The sequence below is a fragment of the Phoca vitulina genome, unplaced genomic scaffold, assembly GCF_004348235.1.
Source record: "Phoca vitulina isolate PV1807 unplaced genomic scaffold, GSC_HSeal_1.0 scaffold56, whole genome shotgun sequence".
NCBI classification, from domain to species: domain Eukaryota; kingdom Metazoa; phylum Chordata; class Mammalia; order Carnivora; family Phocidae; genus Phoca; species Phoca vitulina.
Genome location: NW_022589759.1, coordinates 4,479,641 through 4,494,970, shown reverse-complemented (window position 1 = coordinate 4,494,970; position 15,330 = coordinate 4,479,641). Strand labels below are relative to the sequence as shown.

The 15,330-nt window shown below is 54.4% G+C and overlaps 1 protein-coding gene across 1 annotated transcript; it reads right to left on the bottom strand.

Annotated features, from left to right (window-relative positions):
* Nucleotides 1–363: 363 nt before the first annotated feature.
* KCNG4 (potassium voltage-gated channel modifier subfamily G member 4) lies at nt 364–15,052 on the bottom strand. The gene is made up of 4 exons (XM_032389854.1): nt 14,595–15,052; nt 13,998–14,204; nt 12,215–12,977; nt 364–2,335 (listed from the first exon to the last, which is right to left on the bottom strand). Coding segments are annotated over exons 2-4 (1,536 nt in total). The 5' UTR covers nt 14,000–14,204; nt 14,595–15,052; the 3' UTR covers nt 364–1,564.
* Nucleotides 15,053–15,330: the final 278 nt, after the last annotated feature.

The following is a 15,330-nucleotide window of genomic DNA, read 5'->3' as shown; positions in this document are numbered from 1 at the left end:
TGGCATGCTTACACACAAACAATATCGGATCTGCCCGTCCCCGACTGGCTCGCCACCACCCATCTGTGACCCAGGCCACCTTCTGCCGTGGATTTCCAGCCAGCAGTAATGTGCATGGCTGTGTCACTCATGGAAGGTGCCATCGAGACCTCCCCGAGGTGTGGCCTCCTGGGGAACAAAAGATGAGACGAGGTACTCCTCGTACAACTAACAATACGAGGAGAGAGGCCCTCACAGCCTGTCTGAGCCGCTCGGTCGTTCTCTGCCCCACGCTGGTCTCCCCGCACGCTGCCTGACCATCTGCATGCACACTTGCAGTCCAGCCACATCACTGCTTCCTCCAGCACCTACCAGAAGGCCCAGACCCTCCACTCAGCCCTCACAGCCCACCACCTTCCCATCCCTACCCCTTTCCAGCTTCAGCTTCCCAAACATCCCTCCTCATTCAAGCCCTCCTGGGTCTCGAGCTCAGGATTCATTGCTCTCGCCTCAGCACATACCGCTTTTATCTTGAACACCTTGGTCCCGTGTCTGCTTCCTCCATTGGATGCAAAGGGCTGAATCTGTTCATGAATGAATAGTTACTAGACAAACATATTTAAATGTAAGCTGAGGAATTACCCTCTGGCATCAAGGGCCTGGTCTGGAGCGGCAGCAAAGGGGCAGACCCGAGGGCCGCCCACATGTCTGCCCTGAAGCTCTGCTGCATCCACGGTGGCTTAGCTGAGGCATAAAGCCAAGGTCCCTAAAGTGCTTGAGAAGCCGGCGGCAGGAATGGTTCTCTCGAGGGCCGAAGCAGTGCCCTGCAAGAGCTAGCCACCATCAAGGCCAAGAACTGGAGAACTGGAGAACGTCCCACCAAGAGTCCAGTTGGCCAAGGAAGGCTTGCTGTGCTGGCAAGTGGCACTCCTGCCCAGGTCCCAGCCACATCAGGAGGAATGACAGGCCACCGGCTCCCCATGTGGGGTTTAACACAGAGGCCAGTTCTGCCTTCTTGACTGAGAGCTTCCAGAGCTGGGGAGGAGGCAGCAGCATTAGGAAAATGCCACTGGTGGAGGGGAGTGGAAAGAGGACATATCGATCTCTGCTGGAACCCATGATATAGGGCTGGGTGGGGAGATCTGATCAGAAGGGTCTGCAGTGACTGGCCCCTCCAGTTCCTGGTGGCAGGGTGGCCCTGGAAAGAGAGTCTCCGGGGAGGAATGGAGTTCTTTAGGCTTGGTTCTGTGGGCGTCTGGAACCCAGGCTGGGGTGTGGAAGACTGCAGGGGAGGAAGGAGAGTGGAGGATGGCAGACCTAACAGAAAGAGGGGATGTGCTCGGTGATGGGCACAGAGAGAGGAAAAGGCAAGGAGCATGGATAAGGTCAGCAGGAATCATGGCGGCCAGTGGGGGCCAAGACTCACAACAAGCAAACACCTGTGGCCTTGAGCCCCTCCTAGCTTTGGGAGTGCTCCTGGGGCTCTAGAAACATCCCACCGGATGGTCTACACCTTGGTGTTCTCCAGCCGGGTCAGCCGGGGGCGACGGGTTGCGGTCCTGCCCTTTCCACGAAGCGTTTTGAGTTAAACGTATTTAGTGGGCAAGGCGGGTCCCTCTGGGGTCAGGTCGTCGACGTCGCTCAGCAGCTCGCGCTCACTGGCCGAGGCGGCGGGTTGCTGGTGGTGGAGGCGTGCCTGGACTTGCTCCTGCTCCTTCTTGAGCTCCAGGTAGGAGTGCGAGAAGGTGTGGAAGATGGACGTGGCTGGGAAGGCCATGATGAGGATCCCACTGAGGATGCTGCTGAGGGCCACCATCTGGCCCGGCACGCTGCGCGGGACCATGTCTCCGTAGCCCACCGTCGTCATGGAGATGACCGCCCACCAGTAGGACGCCGGGATGCTCGTGAACTCCAGCACCCGCCCGGACTCATTCTCCGCCACGTAGACCAGAGGGGAGAAGAGGGTGACGGCCACGCAGAGGAAGAGGAGGAGCAGGCCGAACTCGCGCGTGCAGCGGCGTATCGTGAGGCCCAGGGTCTGCAGCCCCAGCGAGTGGCGGGCCAGGCGCATCACGTAGAGGACGCGCAGGGCCCGCAGCACGCGCAGCGCCAGCCCCACCTTCTCCAGGTACGAGCCCCCGCCCGGCCTCTCGCCGTCCTCCCGGGGCTCGCCCGACACGGCCAGCGACACGTAGTACGGGGAGATGGCCAGGATGTCGATGATGTTCAGGGGCTCTTGGAAGAACTGGCACTTGTCCCGGGCCTGGACAAAGCGCAGACAGAACTCCAGGGAAAACCAGGCCACGCAGACGGTCTCCACGATGAAAATGTAGTAGCACTTCTGAGAGCACTCACCCTGGGGAGGCGACAAAATGCAGAAGGAGAGTGGTGGGCAGCCGCGCTGGGTAAGGGGGGAGTGACCGTGCCGAGAAGCGACTCCATGTAGCCATAGTGAGATTGACATCAATATCAATTTCCATATGTATGGATATAGATTCTCTATATATTATATCGTTTTTCTCTATATTTGTGTATTATCTATCATCTATCTATCTATCAATCACGATTGAGTTCTGTGTGCTGTAGACTCTCATTTGTCCACCCAGATCCCCTTTATGTGTAGTTCTCAAGTTGCGGCTGGGCACGAGGCCAGTCAGCTAGATCAGGGACCACCCTTTCCAGCCTCCCTGGCATCGAGGTGTGGCCAAATAACTAAGAACCCACCCACAAAATGTGAACAGAAGCGATGTGTGCCGCATCCCGTTCCAGGACTTAGGATGTTGGCGTGAGTTCCTACACACTCTTCTCCATTGTCAGCTGGGACAACCCACATGACCCTGCCACCCAGCTTAGAACCTACAGATTGGGCCAACGCCCCAGGGGAGGATGGAGTGGGAAGGTGGAAACAATCCTGGGTCTCAGGTGAGAGCTGCCCACTCACCTTGATCCCTCTTTGCAGGAGAAATCAACATCTATTTTGTTTTTTTGTTTGTTTGTTTTTATTTTGGGGGGAGGGGCAGAAGGAGAGAGAGAATCTCAAGCAAACTCCATGTCCAGCGCAGAGCCAAACACAGGGCTCCAACTCACAGCCCTGAGATCATGACCTGAGCTGAAATCAAGAGCGGGTGCTTAACCAACTGAGCTACCCAGGTGCCTCAACATCTATTTTGTTTAAAGCCATTCTATCTCGGGGCCTCTTTGTAACAGCGGCCAATCTTCGGCTTCACTAGTATAAGCCCCTTTTGTGTACCGTGCCCTGCTCTAGAGCTGTCACACCGCCCAGTGATGTTGTGAGCAGACAGTGTGACCCTATTTTGTGTCCGGGACATGGCTCCAAGCAGTGAAATGACTTGCCTGAGCTCATACGCAAAGCAGATGGTCTCTCAGCCACTGTATGCTATTTTGTAACTTCCTTGCCTGCCATCCCTCATGCGTTCATCCAACAAAAACACAAGGAGGGCTCACCTGTGCCAGGCTCCTAGGCTCTGGGGGTAAAGTAAGAGAGAAGCAGATGTCGTTTCTGGGAGCTTGGAGGCCGGTGGGGCAGAGAGGGCTCCTGCGTCCCTGGTGCAACCTTGTGATGTGTGGGATTGCAAGTACTCACACAGGGTCTGTTTCCCTCCAGAGATTGCAGCTAGGTGGGGGCTGTTGTGGATTCAGTTTTGCATCGTTCATGCTCCCTGCCTGGCTCCTAACAGAAAATTCCACTAGCCCCTGTGCTACTCAAACTGTGGTCCTCGAACCAAAAGCATCGGCCTCCCCTGAGAACTTGTAAGAAACACAGATTTTTGGACCCCACCTCATCCCTAAGGAATCAGAATTTGCGTCTTAACAAGACTCCCTGTGATTCATGTGCACATCAAAGTTCGAGAAGCTCTGGCCTAGTGCAGTGGTTCTCAGCTTTGGCTGCACAATTAGAATCACCTGGGGGCTTTGAAAATCTCCCCCCCCCCCCCGTGCCTGGGCCAGGACCTCAGAATTCTAATTTAGTTGATTGAGGTTTGAATCTGAGCTGTAGAATTTTCCAGAAGTCCCATAGATGATTGTAATGCAAAGCCGGGGTTGAGAACCTGACTCCAAATACTATGTATGTATATGTATATATATATATGATGGATGAGTGAATGAATGACCAAAGCCAGTTGCCTGAGTGCAAAGCAAGGTGTTAACAACTGCAGTTTTCTTTGGATTAAAAACCTCTGAAATGGAAAAAGAAATTATTTCCAGTGCCTGGGCCCACAGGAATACTGAACTGAAATGAAATGCTCTTTATATCTGGCTGCTGGAGGAAGAGAAACGGGTGTTCTGTCCCCATCTCAATGTACCTGTCTGTGTCTGTGACATGGGTTCAAATCCCACACTTCCACTTACTCTGCAGACCCATTGTCCCCCCTGGACTTGTGGTTCTCTACCCTGGGAGATGGGTGGTGAATGGAAATGAGGACTGTGGCTGTCCGTGTGCCATGATCCGCCGGTTACCGATGACGCCCTGTGGCTGTCCGTGTGCCGCGATCCGCCGGTTACAGACACAGCCTGCCTGGTCAGTGTAAGGGCAACAATACCCTTCTCCTCTTGCTGGATTTTACAGGAAGGGGAAGAACCTCCAACACAGGAGGTCTTTGCCACGACCACCTGGGGTTTGCTTCAGCATCCTGGAGTGCTCAGGAATTTTGGACCCTGACTCCGCAGTCCTGCTGTAGACTCGCTCTGTGACCTTGCAGGAATCACTGCCCCTCTCTGTGCTTCCGTTTCCAATGAAGAGGTTGGAACAGAACCGGTATTTCTCAAAGCTGATTCAGCACACCCCACATCAGAATCCCCCAGAGTGCTTGTTATAAATGCAGATTCTTGAGCTCTCATCGCAAAATCAAGGGGCCCAGGAATCTGCATTTTGGCAAGCCCTCCGGTTGACTCAGAGGCGCCCGGGGGGTTTTTCAGACTCTGGGCCAGATTGTCCCTACAAGGCCACTCTTGTCACTGACATTCTGGGAGTTTTCCCCTTGGCTTAAGACTTCCAGTAGCCTGGGAATAACCTTTCCAGACCAGTGACCCAGTAGCTCAAGCAGGTGACTCCTGAGAGGTAGGGCAGGCTCTGTGGGTCCTCCCTCTGCCTCCGTGCGGGCATTTGGCTATTCAAGACATGCACCACCCACCTCCCTCCAGCCTGGCCTGCCGGCCACCTCCCTGCACTGCAGCAAGCCCTCTGCCGCATCACCACCCGGTACCACTCTGCTCAAATCCTGCAACCACCCTCCCAGCGCTGGTCCTCCGAGAAATGCGTTCATGGCGGGGATGGATGGGGCCTGAGCCAAGCAAAGAATCCCCAGGCCAGCCATAGTTGAAGAAAAATAGGAGGGAAATTAAAAACTGACTTTTTCCCTCTCTGCGAAGCTTCTGGTGGTATTTTGTCGGTAGGGTGAACAACTAATTCTGGTTTGCCCACAACTTTCCTGCTTTGAGCACAGCAAGTCCCAGGTCTCCAGAGCCCCTCGGTCCTGTGCAAACCCAGACGGGTGTCACCCTCCTGGTGGGCCTTGTCCCTGGAGGAAAGAGGTCTGCTCTGATTGCTCCATGTAGTGAAGAATGTGAGTCAGGTCTATGACGACCGGGGGTGAGCAGTGCCACACTGTGGGGGCTCCCACACAGCATGGGGGGGACACGACAGCCTGACGCACTCTGTATTTCCATTGATGTGACACTCAAGATGGTGAACAAAATCACCAAAACAGCGGCCACCTCTGGGTGGGATACGGATCGGCCGTGAAGGAACATGAGAGAGCTTTCCGGGGGGAATGGAATTTCCTACATTAAACAGGGGTGTGGGTGATGTGGGTGTCCGCAGCTGTTAAGTTGTCCAGCTAAGATCGTGCATTTCACTGTATGTACACTTTCCCTATCAAACTGTAAAATAAAACTGAAATGAATGACAGTAATAATAAGCGATCGGGGTGGGGAGAGAGTGGGGCAAGAAAGAACAAGAGTGACTCACTGTGGAAACTGAGTCATGGGTCCTTGGGGGTTCAACACTATTCCATTCACTTTGTAAATGTCTGGCATTTTCCACCATGAAAAGTTAAAAAACAAATCAGGCTCGGAAATCAAAACCACAATCAGATGCCACTCCATATGAGGAAGGCTGGGAGTATAAAGACAGAAAGTCCTAAGTGTTGGTGAGCCTGTGGAGAAGTGAGAACCCCCAGCACTCTGGTGGGAATGTAAATGGTGCAGATGCTGCAGAAAACAGGTTGGTGGTTCCTCAAAAGTTGAACACACGTGGGGTGCCCGGGTGGCACGGTCGAGTAAGCGCCCGACTCTTGGTTTCGCCTCAGGTCATGATCTCAGCACGGAGCCTGCTTATGATTCTCTCGCCCTCTCTCTCTGACCCCCCCCCAAACAAATAAATCTTAAAAAAAGTTTTTTTTTTAATTAAACACACGTTTTCCATATGACCCAGCAATTCTACACTTGGGTATATACTGGCAAGAACTGAAAACATCCATCCACTCGAAAACTTGTCCATGAATGTCCACAACAGTAGCCAAATGTGGAGTCGACATAAATCCCCATCAGATGATGAATGAATAACCAAAATGTGCTCTATCCACATGATGGAATATTTTTCAGCCCTAAAAATGACCGATACATGCTACAGCATGGATGAACCTTGACAACCTTCTCCGTGAAAGGCCAGATGCTGCATGGTTCCTTTTTTAGAAATGTCCAGAGAAGGCAACCCATGGGGACAGAAGTACATGGATGGTTTCAGGGCCTGGGAGGGTGGGGGAGAATGGGGAGCACCTGGAAGGAGGGGCAGGGTTGTTTGTGGGAGGATGAAAATGCTCTGAGACAGAAGTGATGGTCGCACAAATGTACCAGTGATGTGAGCACGTTAAAAGGGTGCCTATTAGGATGTGAATTATGTCTTAATAAACAAGAAGCCAGGGCCCGAGCCTGAGCTGGCCAGGTCAGCTGGGTGAGGCACTGAGGGGTCCCACAACTTTGCCCCAAACCCTACCTCAAACCTTGAGAGCAGGGTGGCTCTGAAGGGCTCTCGGGTCAGAGGATGGGCAGGGCTTTCGGAGGGCAAGGCCACAGGCCCTGGGGGCCCATACGGACCGGCTGTCCCACGGATGCTGCTGGTACAAAAAGAGCCAGTTCCAGAAATTCCATCCGGGAGGGACTTGGGGCCAAGGTCTTGACCTTGGAGTTTTCCTCACACCCTGGGACCTTGGAAATAGGGCCCGAATTGGCCACTTCCCACATCCTGGTAGTTCAGTGCTGGTCCCCAACCACTCAGCAGCTCAGGCCTTCTCCTTTCTGCCTGTCACTTCGTGCCCTGGCCCTGGCCTCTGGTCCAGGGCTGTCCCCTCGCCCTGCTGACTCATTCCTCTTCCCGGCTTCTCCTTTCCCCGGGAGCCAGTTCTCTCTGCCCTCTCTTCCCTCCATTCTGCCCCTTCCTGCCCCTCTCTGTCCTCTCCCTCCCAGCCGCCCTGCTCCCCAGCCCTGGGACACAGAGGCTCTGGAAGTGTGGGCAGGAGGGGCTGGGCACGGAGACAGGGACGTGTGACAAAGCAGGAAGAACAGGTAAACTACCATGAGTCAGGAAAAGTGGGTCCCGTCCCGGAAATGGGGACTACTTCTTGCTGGCCTGGATATAGGGAGACTAAGCTGAAGGGGGAAAAAAGAAAAAACAACCCCAAACCAAAAAGCCAGGTTAAGAAGAATTCCCTGGAGCAATCACCAAATATCACTGAACACAGGGAAGCTACTGAGAGTGAGGCAGTTCTTTATGGAGCTGATTCATGATCCAAGAAAGGCGCAGGGGAGAGAAGGACATCGTTCCAGCGAGGGGCCCCTCTAGTTCCGCCTGGTCTTTAAAAAATCTCTCTTGCCTTCCTTCCCCGGGCCCTTATCGAGATGCTGAAACCACAGACGGGAGGGAAAGCACTTTGCACGGCTGTAATCAGTGCGCATCTCCCACAGCAAGGTCCCCAAACACCCCCAGCAAACCTCTGGGGCAGGACTAGAATCTAAAGTGGAAGAGAAAGGAGTGAAGACTGAGCTGGCGGGGGGAGGGCAGTTTGAGCCTGTCCTTGCCTCTCCTGGGTCTCCGGCGCAGAGGAGGCCCCCGGGAAAGGTCTGCTGAACGCAGGACTGAATGAAGAATGAAACAGAGAAGACATCTGAGCGAATGGCTGCTGACCTGGCTGCTGACCAGGCCGCTGGTGTTTGGGTTCCAGGGGGCCGGGAGAGGTGATGAGCAAAGTGGACGAGCAGGTGGAGGGCCAAGTTGGAAGGGGGTGAGCTGAGTCCCAAAGGCTGCATAAACACAGCCAGTGATGGCTTCGTGCTGGCAGGCGCAAGATGGATAGGACCGTTAGGTCCTCAGCACCAGCATCTGAGTAAGGTGAGGAAACAGAGGCACAGAGCAAGAGAGGGGCTCATCCAAGGGCGGAGCCCCGGAGCGGCGGTGCTGGGATCTGAACTCTGCACTAGGGAGCTAGAGATTCTGGCTCCTCGCCGTGGTGCACTCCTGCCCGAGCCGCTGAGGATCTGGGGAGCAGCAGAGAGGAAGGGAGGGGTCAAGACAGATGGGGCAGGTGTTCAGTCCAAGCGGCAGTGACCTTCGGCCTCCCCCCGAGGGAAGGGGGCGCCCTGACCAGCAGAGCTGCCCAGCCAGGGCCGGGGCCACATGGAAAGGGTGCTGGGGATGAATGGCGGGGTGACAGTCATAACAGAGGATGCAGGCAGAGGGAGGCACGGAAATGGCAGCACTCACCCCTGGATGATGGGATAAACAAACTGGCGTGTAGAGACGGGACCTATTACTGGGCCATAAGAAGGATGGAGCACTGGCCCAGGCTACAGTGTGGATGGGCCCTGCAAACACCACGCTGAGTGACACAAGCCAGCCCCCAAAAGGCCACATGTGTGTGATCCCATTCGCACACCGTGTCTGGAATAGGGAAATCCACGGAGGCGGAAAGCAGAGTGGTGGTTGCCCGGGGCTGGGGGAGAGGGACGGGGAGTGAGTGCTAGTGGGGATGGGGTTTTATTTTGAAGTAGTGGAAATGTTTTGGAACTTGATAAAGGCTGAGGCTGTGCAACATTGTCAATGTACTGAGTGCTACAGAAATGTTCCTTTTCTACAGTTAATTTTATGTTATGTGAATTTCACCTCAATTACAAAACAGGGAACAAGGATGGGCAGAATAAGAGCTCCAGGAAGGTTAAGAAATTTGTCTGACTGTCTCCAGCGCCTAGAAGAATGTCGTTTGTAGGCACTCAGTAGCTTGTTGAATGAAGGGAAGGGTGAATGCTGTGATCTCCTGTCAGCTAGGACCTAACAAGTGAATGCTGTTGGGACTGACATGTGCTAAGGGCTTCTCACGCATCAGCATTGTTCCTACTGCTTTATGCAAATTACTCTTTTAGTCGTCATCATAACCCCATGGGGAGAGGGCTGGGAGCATCCCCATTTTCCAGGTGACGAAACTAAGGCTCACAGAGGTTAAGTGACTCTCCCGAGAATAACACTGAGTTCATGAGCAGTGAGGCCAAGATTCAAACCCAGAGGACCTGCACTCTGGCCCTCCTGCTGGACAGGGATGTGCTTCTCAAACCCTGGCGGCCTCAGAAACGCCAAGTGCTGCTGAGCTGAGTGTCCAGATAAGAGGCAGAGCAGCCCAGCACTGAAAGCTGGTGTTGTGTGGTCCTAAGGAGACAGGTTTTAGAACCAACTGGTAGGTGAGCTCAAATCCCAGCTCTGCCACATAACTAACTGTGAGCTTTAGAAAGGGATAAAACTTGCCCGAGTCTCAGTTTCCTCGCCTGTAAAATGGGGGTGGTAGTAGTACCCACTTCCCAAGCTGTTGCAAGGACTAAGTCCATCCGTCAAATGCCAGCCTCGTGAAGGGCACGTAATAAGCCCCGGTTCTTTCCTCCCTTTGGGGATGAGCTCTTCCAAGGAAACCAGAAAAGGCTGGATGCACCTGGGAGGTGCTTAAGAATTTGGCATGGTCCTTCCTGTCTACACCGCCTCCTCCCTCCTCTATTTTAATTTACCAACCTCCAGTGCAGACCCTTCTCCCCAGCTGCCAAGTTTACTCCATGGGAGGTCACTGGAAGAAGGTAGAAGAAAAAGCAAAAGGAAAGCTGTCTCTGCCAACCAGCGTGGCACCGTGTCTGATGGGGGAGGTCTGTGGGTCCCAGCCCTGGCGTGTCTGTCCGCCCACGTGGCATTGATTCATCTGAGCAGATGCTGCTGGGCCCCCAGGCCGACATGGCCCCCAGGTCTCCTAGCTGGGCCTGTCCCCAGAAGCATCTGGCCAGCTGAACATCCCCAAGGGCAAATTCGAAATATCAGACACGCTTGGTGCTGGAGAGAACATTGTCTTTTTATGTAAATGAAAGACACAGTCTTGAAAGAATGAAGACCGCCTCCCCAGCCTCCTGGCTCTCTGAATTACCACCTAAACAGTTTTTTTAAGGGCAGCGTCTCCCAGCCTCTCTCCAGGCAGCAAGCACACACGAAGGTGGTTTCCACAAGGTGAAAACGCAGAGATGCACCCCGGGCGTGGGCATGGCCCCTTTTATCCTAGGGGCAATTGGCAGCCTGGCTCCTGAGCCCAGACTTGGGGCTGCTGGTCCTGCGGGCCTCCCAGCGACCTCTGATTTGATCTCCTGGGTCCCCTGTCAAACCAAGCCTGGGTTCAAATCTTGGGTAATTTTCAGAGCGTTAGGTTTTGAAAAGACCTTGTCCCTCTGCACAGTCTAAATCCTGGCTTCTGGGAAATCCCCGAGAAACAGGTTTATGGAAATCGAGGGGTCCTTCCTCAGCAGCTGGGATCAAGGGCACGCTTCTGGGGGCAGGGGACCGAAGCCACTTATTTTGTCCTAATTTTTTACTGCAGTGTCCAAGTGTAAACATTTCTGTGAACAAGCAGGCTCTTAAGTCACATGATTTGGTGCTAAAGGATAAAACAACGTCTGGATGTTTTGAGCTATAGTCCTCCCCCTTGGGGAAAAAAAGCTGTTCCAAAGTCGAAAGTCGAAATGTTTTGGTTGGTTTGCTTTAGGACAAAACATTTATAGGTTGCACAAGATACATTTTATTCAATAAATATTTATTGAGAGCCTACCCTGTGTAAGGCAGGGGCTGGCTCTCCATCTAAGTCCCTTCTTTCTGGAAAGTTCTCTGATCCTACCATATTGCCCTGGGATATATCCTTAGGGGAAGGGAACTTCTGTGGACTGACAACGATTATGGGCCATACACAGGGTTCATTATCTTATATATGTGTTCTATTTATCAGCTCCCTCCGTCTGCCATAATGTAAGTTCCATAATTAAGGTGATGGGGAGCAATGGAGGAACGTAGAGCAGGACAGGAGCAACATTTTCAAGTAGGAAACAAATCCAGTTCTCAGTTTGAAGCTCTCCAATAAACTTCCCAATGAAATATTAAGCTTTTATCTCATTTCTCAGACTCCCTGGCCCCTGGGGGTCTCCCACAACTTCCTGGAAAAAGAGGGCAGGAGTGGGCAAGAAAACCTTTCTTCTGTTGCTTCCTGGGGCAGAGTCACTTAGGAGTTAACTCATCTCTGAGTTCCCCATGCAGTGAGACTGGCTGGGAGGCTCAGGAGCCAAGTACCCAGCAGGAATCTTGGCCCTCATCTGCATCTTTGCTCTGTTAACTCCAAGAAAGCTGAAGGCCCTGTACCTCACTTTCTCCACCTGAACATGGAGCGGGGATGCCCACGAGAACGTTGGCTCAAGAAGGCAGAGATTTGAGCCAGGAACAGTGCATGGCACAGAGTAGCTGCTCAATAAACACACACTGGGTGTGTGAGCCCTTACCGCGATATTACCCATTTTACAGAGGAAGAACCTGAGGTTCAGAGGGGTGAAGCAATTTGCCCGTGGTCACAGAGCTGGGAGACGCAAGCCAGGCCCGCCTGGCGCATGAGCACCAGGGGGTAGCTTTGTTAATACCGAGTCCCCTATGAGGCAGAGCCACCTCATGACTTTTGTGGGCCCTCGGTCTTTTCCTCCAAAAAAAAAAAAATTAAAATTAAAAATTATCTTTCACAACTGCACTGATCTAAAAACGCATCCAATCCACGCTAGACAACAATCTCTTTTTCTGTTGTTTTAAAAGCTACTTAGACATTTTCACAGGCCCTAGGTCTCGGGGGCCCTGGGCCCGGCCTGGGGGGGTTCGGGGGCCACTCACCTTGTCCTCCTCGGCCCTCAGGTCGGGCATGGTGCTCACGCACAGGCTGACCGCGGTGGTGGCCACGAAGAGGATGGACAGACAAGCAAAGACCTTGCCAGGGAGCCCCGAGCGCGGGTTTTCCACGGTCTCGCGCAGCCAGTGCATGAAGACCCCCCAGCGCGAGGGGTCCCCCGCGGGGCGCCGCGCCTCCCGCAGCAGCGGCAGCGTCTCCCCGCGGTGCAGCTCGGCCAGTCCCTCCAGCTTGCGGAGCAGCTCGCCCAGGCAGCACTTCTCCAGGCGGGCCTCCTCGATGCCCCAGTAGACCAGCTCCTCCCGGAAGGACAGCGCGCACATCTCCCGCAGCAGGGCCAGCCTGCCGGCCGCCAGGAAGCTCACGATCATGCCGAAGGCGCTGGGGCTCCGGTCGAAGAAGAACTCCTGCTTGTCCTCATCATAGTCGTCGCAGAGCTGCGCGATCTCCTCGTGGTTCCGGCACAGCTTGAGCTTGCTCAGGCGGCTCAGGGGAAACTCGTCCAGCGTGCTCCAGGGCAGGACGTAGCGCCTGCCCCCGACGTTGACCAGGATCTCCTTCCTCAGGTCGGCGGCCGGGGAGGCGTCCAGGGCGCCCACCTTGCGGGCCCTGCGGTAATACAGCCCCTTGGCAGAGGACGGCGGCAGGCGGCCGGGCAGGAGCTGACTCAGGGGGCTGCAGGAGCCCCGGGGGCGGTGTCCGGGAGGCAGGCCCCTGGCTCTGGAGGGCATGGGCATCGCCGGAGATGTCCTAAAACGGGGCGGGGGGGCGTGGGTAGGAGAAGAGAGGGCAGGACAATGGGGAAAAAATTCACTCTCTTTCACTTTGCTGCAACTGCATCTGTATCCTTCATTTTTCACCTCTTCCACCCAACACAGATTTACTGAGCACCCATTATGCGCCTGGGATCTATCCGTGACCAAAAAGAGGATGGCATCCCTTCCCTGGTCAGAGCTGTGCCACTCCCAGGCTCTGTGGTCTCGGGCATGTGGCCTAACCTCTCTGATCTCAGCTTCATTCATGCCAATGACAAGACTTGTACCAATCTTACAAGGTACGGTTGGTAAAATAGAGCTTAGGAGTGTAGGAGTTTCTCAAGTTCACTGCCAGGTTCTGATCCCTTAGGGACTGCCGCCCCGGGTGGATTACTCAGCCCCTCTGAGCCCTTTGCTTCATCTGTGTGGGCTGGGGTCGTTTGGGAATCCACCTCACTGGGCACGGTGAAGGTTACATGTGGTAATATACATGAAGCGTTTATTTGGAACGCTTCTAGATGCTTCTGAGGTGCCAGGCACCAATCTACATGCTTCCCCTATATTAACTCACCTCAACACCTCCATGAGGTAAACATCAGTATCCCCACTTCACAGATGAGGAAACTGAGGCACAGAAAGGTTAAGTAACAAGGAACGTGACAGTGCTTGGCACAGCGTCTGGCTCTCAGGAGCAGCTCCACAATGATCTTATTTCCTTCCTCCTTTGGAGGACTTTGCTGTCCCCCGTGTTCACGGGGTGCTTGCCTCAGCCACCCTTGCTGTGTAACCTTGAGCCAGTTACTCCCCCTCTCTGGGCCTCGGTCTTGTTATCTGCAAAGTGAAGGGGCCTCTAATGCTCTCTCCGTTTCAGACCTCTTTGAGGCACCTGAGTGAGAATAAGAGTTTTAGATTTAGCCCATGCATTTAAGCCCCTGTCCTCCTCGGCACCCTGCAACCACTTCCTACGCTATTCATTCCAGCAGAGCTGTTTCCAGAGCATCTATTATAACCTTACATTCCAATAGGCACTCCAATCAACGGAAGAACTCGGCAGCTGAATGGAAATAAAAGTTCCTCTCAATTTCGGAGCCAGTTGGATTCCGGCAGGCAGCAAAGAGGTGAATCACAGCCTGTGCATTTCACGCTCGCTCACCACGCAGCGTTCTGGTACTCCGCATGCATGACTTCCTTTACAACGTATGGCCAGAGGAGGAGGAGCAGCCTGCAGAGAGAAGACTGTTTGGAAATCTGGGGAGTCCCTCCCAAGTGTTCTCATCTTCCGAGTGCAAGCCCCCAGACCCAGAGAGCTGAAGTGACTCCCCCAAGGTCACACAGCGAATCCAAATCCAACCCAGGACTCTGTCTCCCAGCCTGAGGCTCTTTCTAGAGCACGCCCCCCCCAAAAAAAACACCCTCTGCCCTGTCTGCATTCAATGCACAAACCCAACTTTGCGATCCGCTGTCCCCCTGAAACAGCCGGCACACAAAGCTCCCGTCCCGAGCACGGGAAAGGTGTGCATTCAAGACGGCACTTTGGACAAGCCTGTTCAGTGTCCTGCGAGCCCCCAGCCCTGCAGCAAACACTAACTTCTTCCCCGAAAGTTTAACTCACCTTCCTGTCTCAGGGAGCCCTTTTCTTGCTGTTTCTCTGCCGGGCCAGGGGAGCCCGTGTCTTGATGGCCAGGGAAGAGATAGGTTCGTGGTGGAGATGAAGGAGAAGAAAAGAAAAATTCCAAACACGGCAGTTTCTGGCAGAGTTAGTTTCCAACCTTTCTTCCCTTGCCTCCTCCTGAAAGCAGAGGTACATTCATTCCGCATCTCTCTCTCCAGCAGCTGCGGAACAGCCCTGGGGCACTGGGCTGGGGTTTGTACAAGGACCCGGAAGCCTCTTCCCCGGGGAGAGGTGACAGTCCAAGGGGTTCGTGCTGGGAGGGAGCCAGCCAGCTGTCCTGCCTCAGCAGCGGGCTCTGTGCTCCGAGCCCCAAGGGGACAGCCGGTGTGGTCCTGCCAGAGAAGCGGGGGCGGGGGGTTGGTGGTGGCTCAGAAATAATCTCTCCATCACCAGGCTGCTGCGAGCAGCCGCGGCAGCCGCTCTGCCAATGGCCTGGGAGGCAAGGAGAGTTGTCCTTCCCTCCCCTCCAAGGAGGAGCCTAACTCGGAAGGAGCAGAGGGCAACTTGGGGCCGGGACATCTGCAGCTACCTGTCCCCGCACCCTGGAGGCTCCCGGGGGTGGGGGGGGTGCCGATGATGGGGAGGTCCCGCTCAGGTAAAGGCTGTCGGAGGAGCTCTCCTGCTTCTCACCAGCCCGGGGACAGGCTCGGTCAGAGAAGCCCAGCATCCGAGCGCT

Excerpts from the sequence above, each read along its gene's own strand:
- KCNG4 (XM_032389854.1), bottom strand. Across the intron at positions 2,336-12,214 it reads TGAGGGCCGAGGAGGACAAG|GGTGAGTGCTCTCAGAAGTG; the intron begins GTGAGTGGCCCC and ends TCGCCTCCCCAG.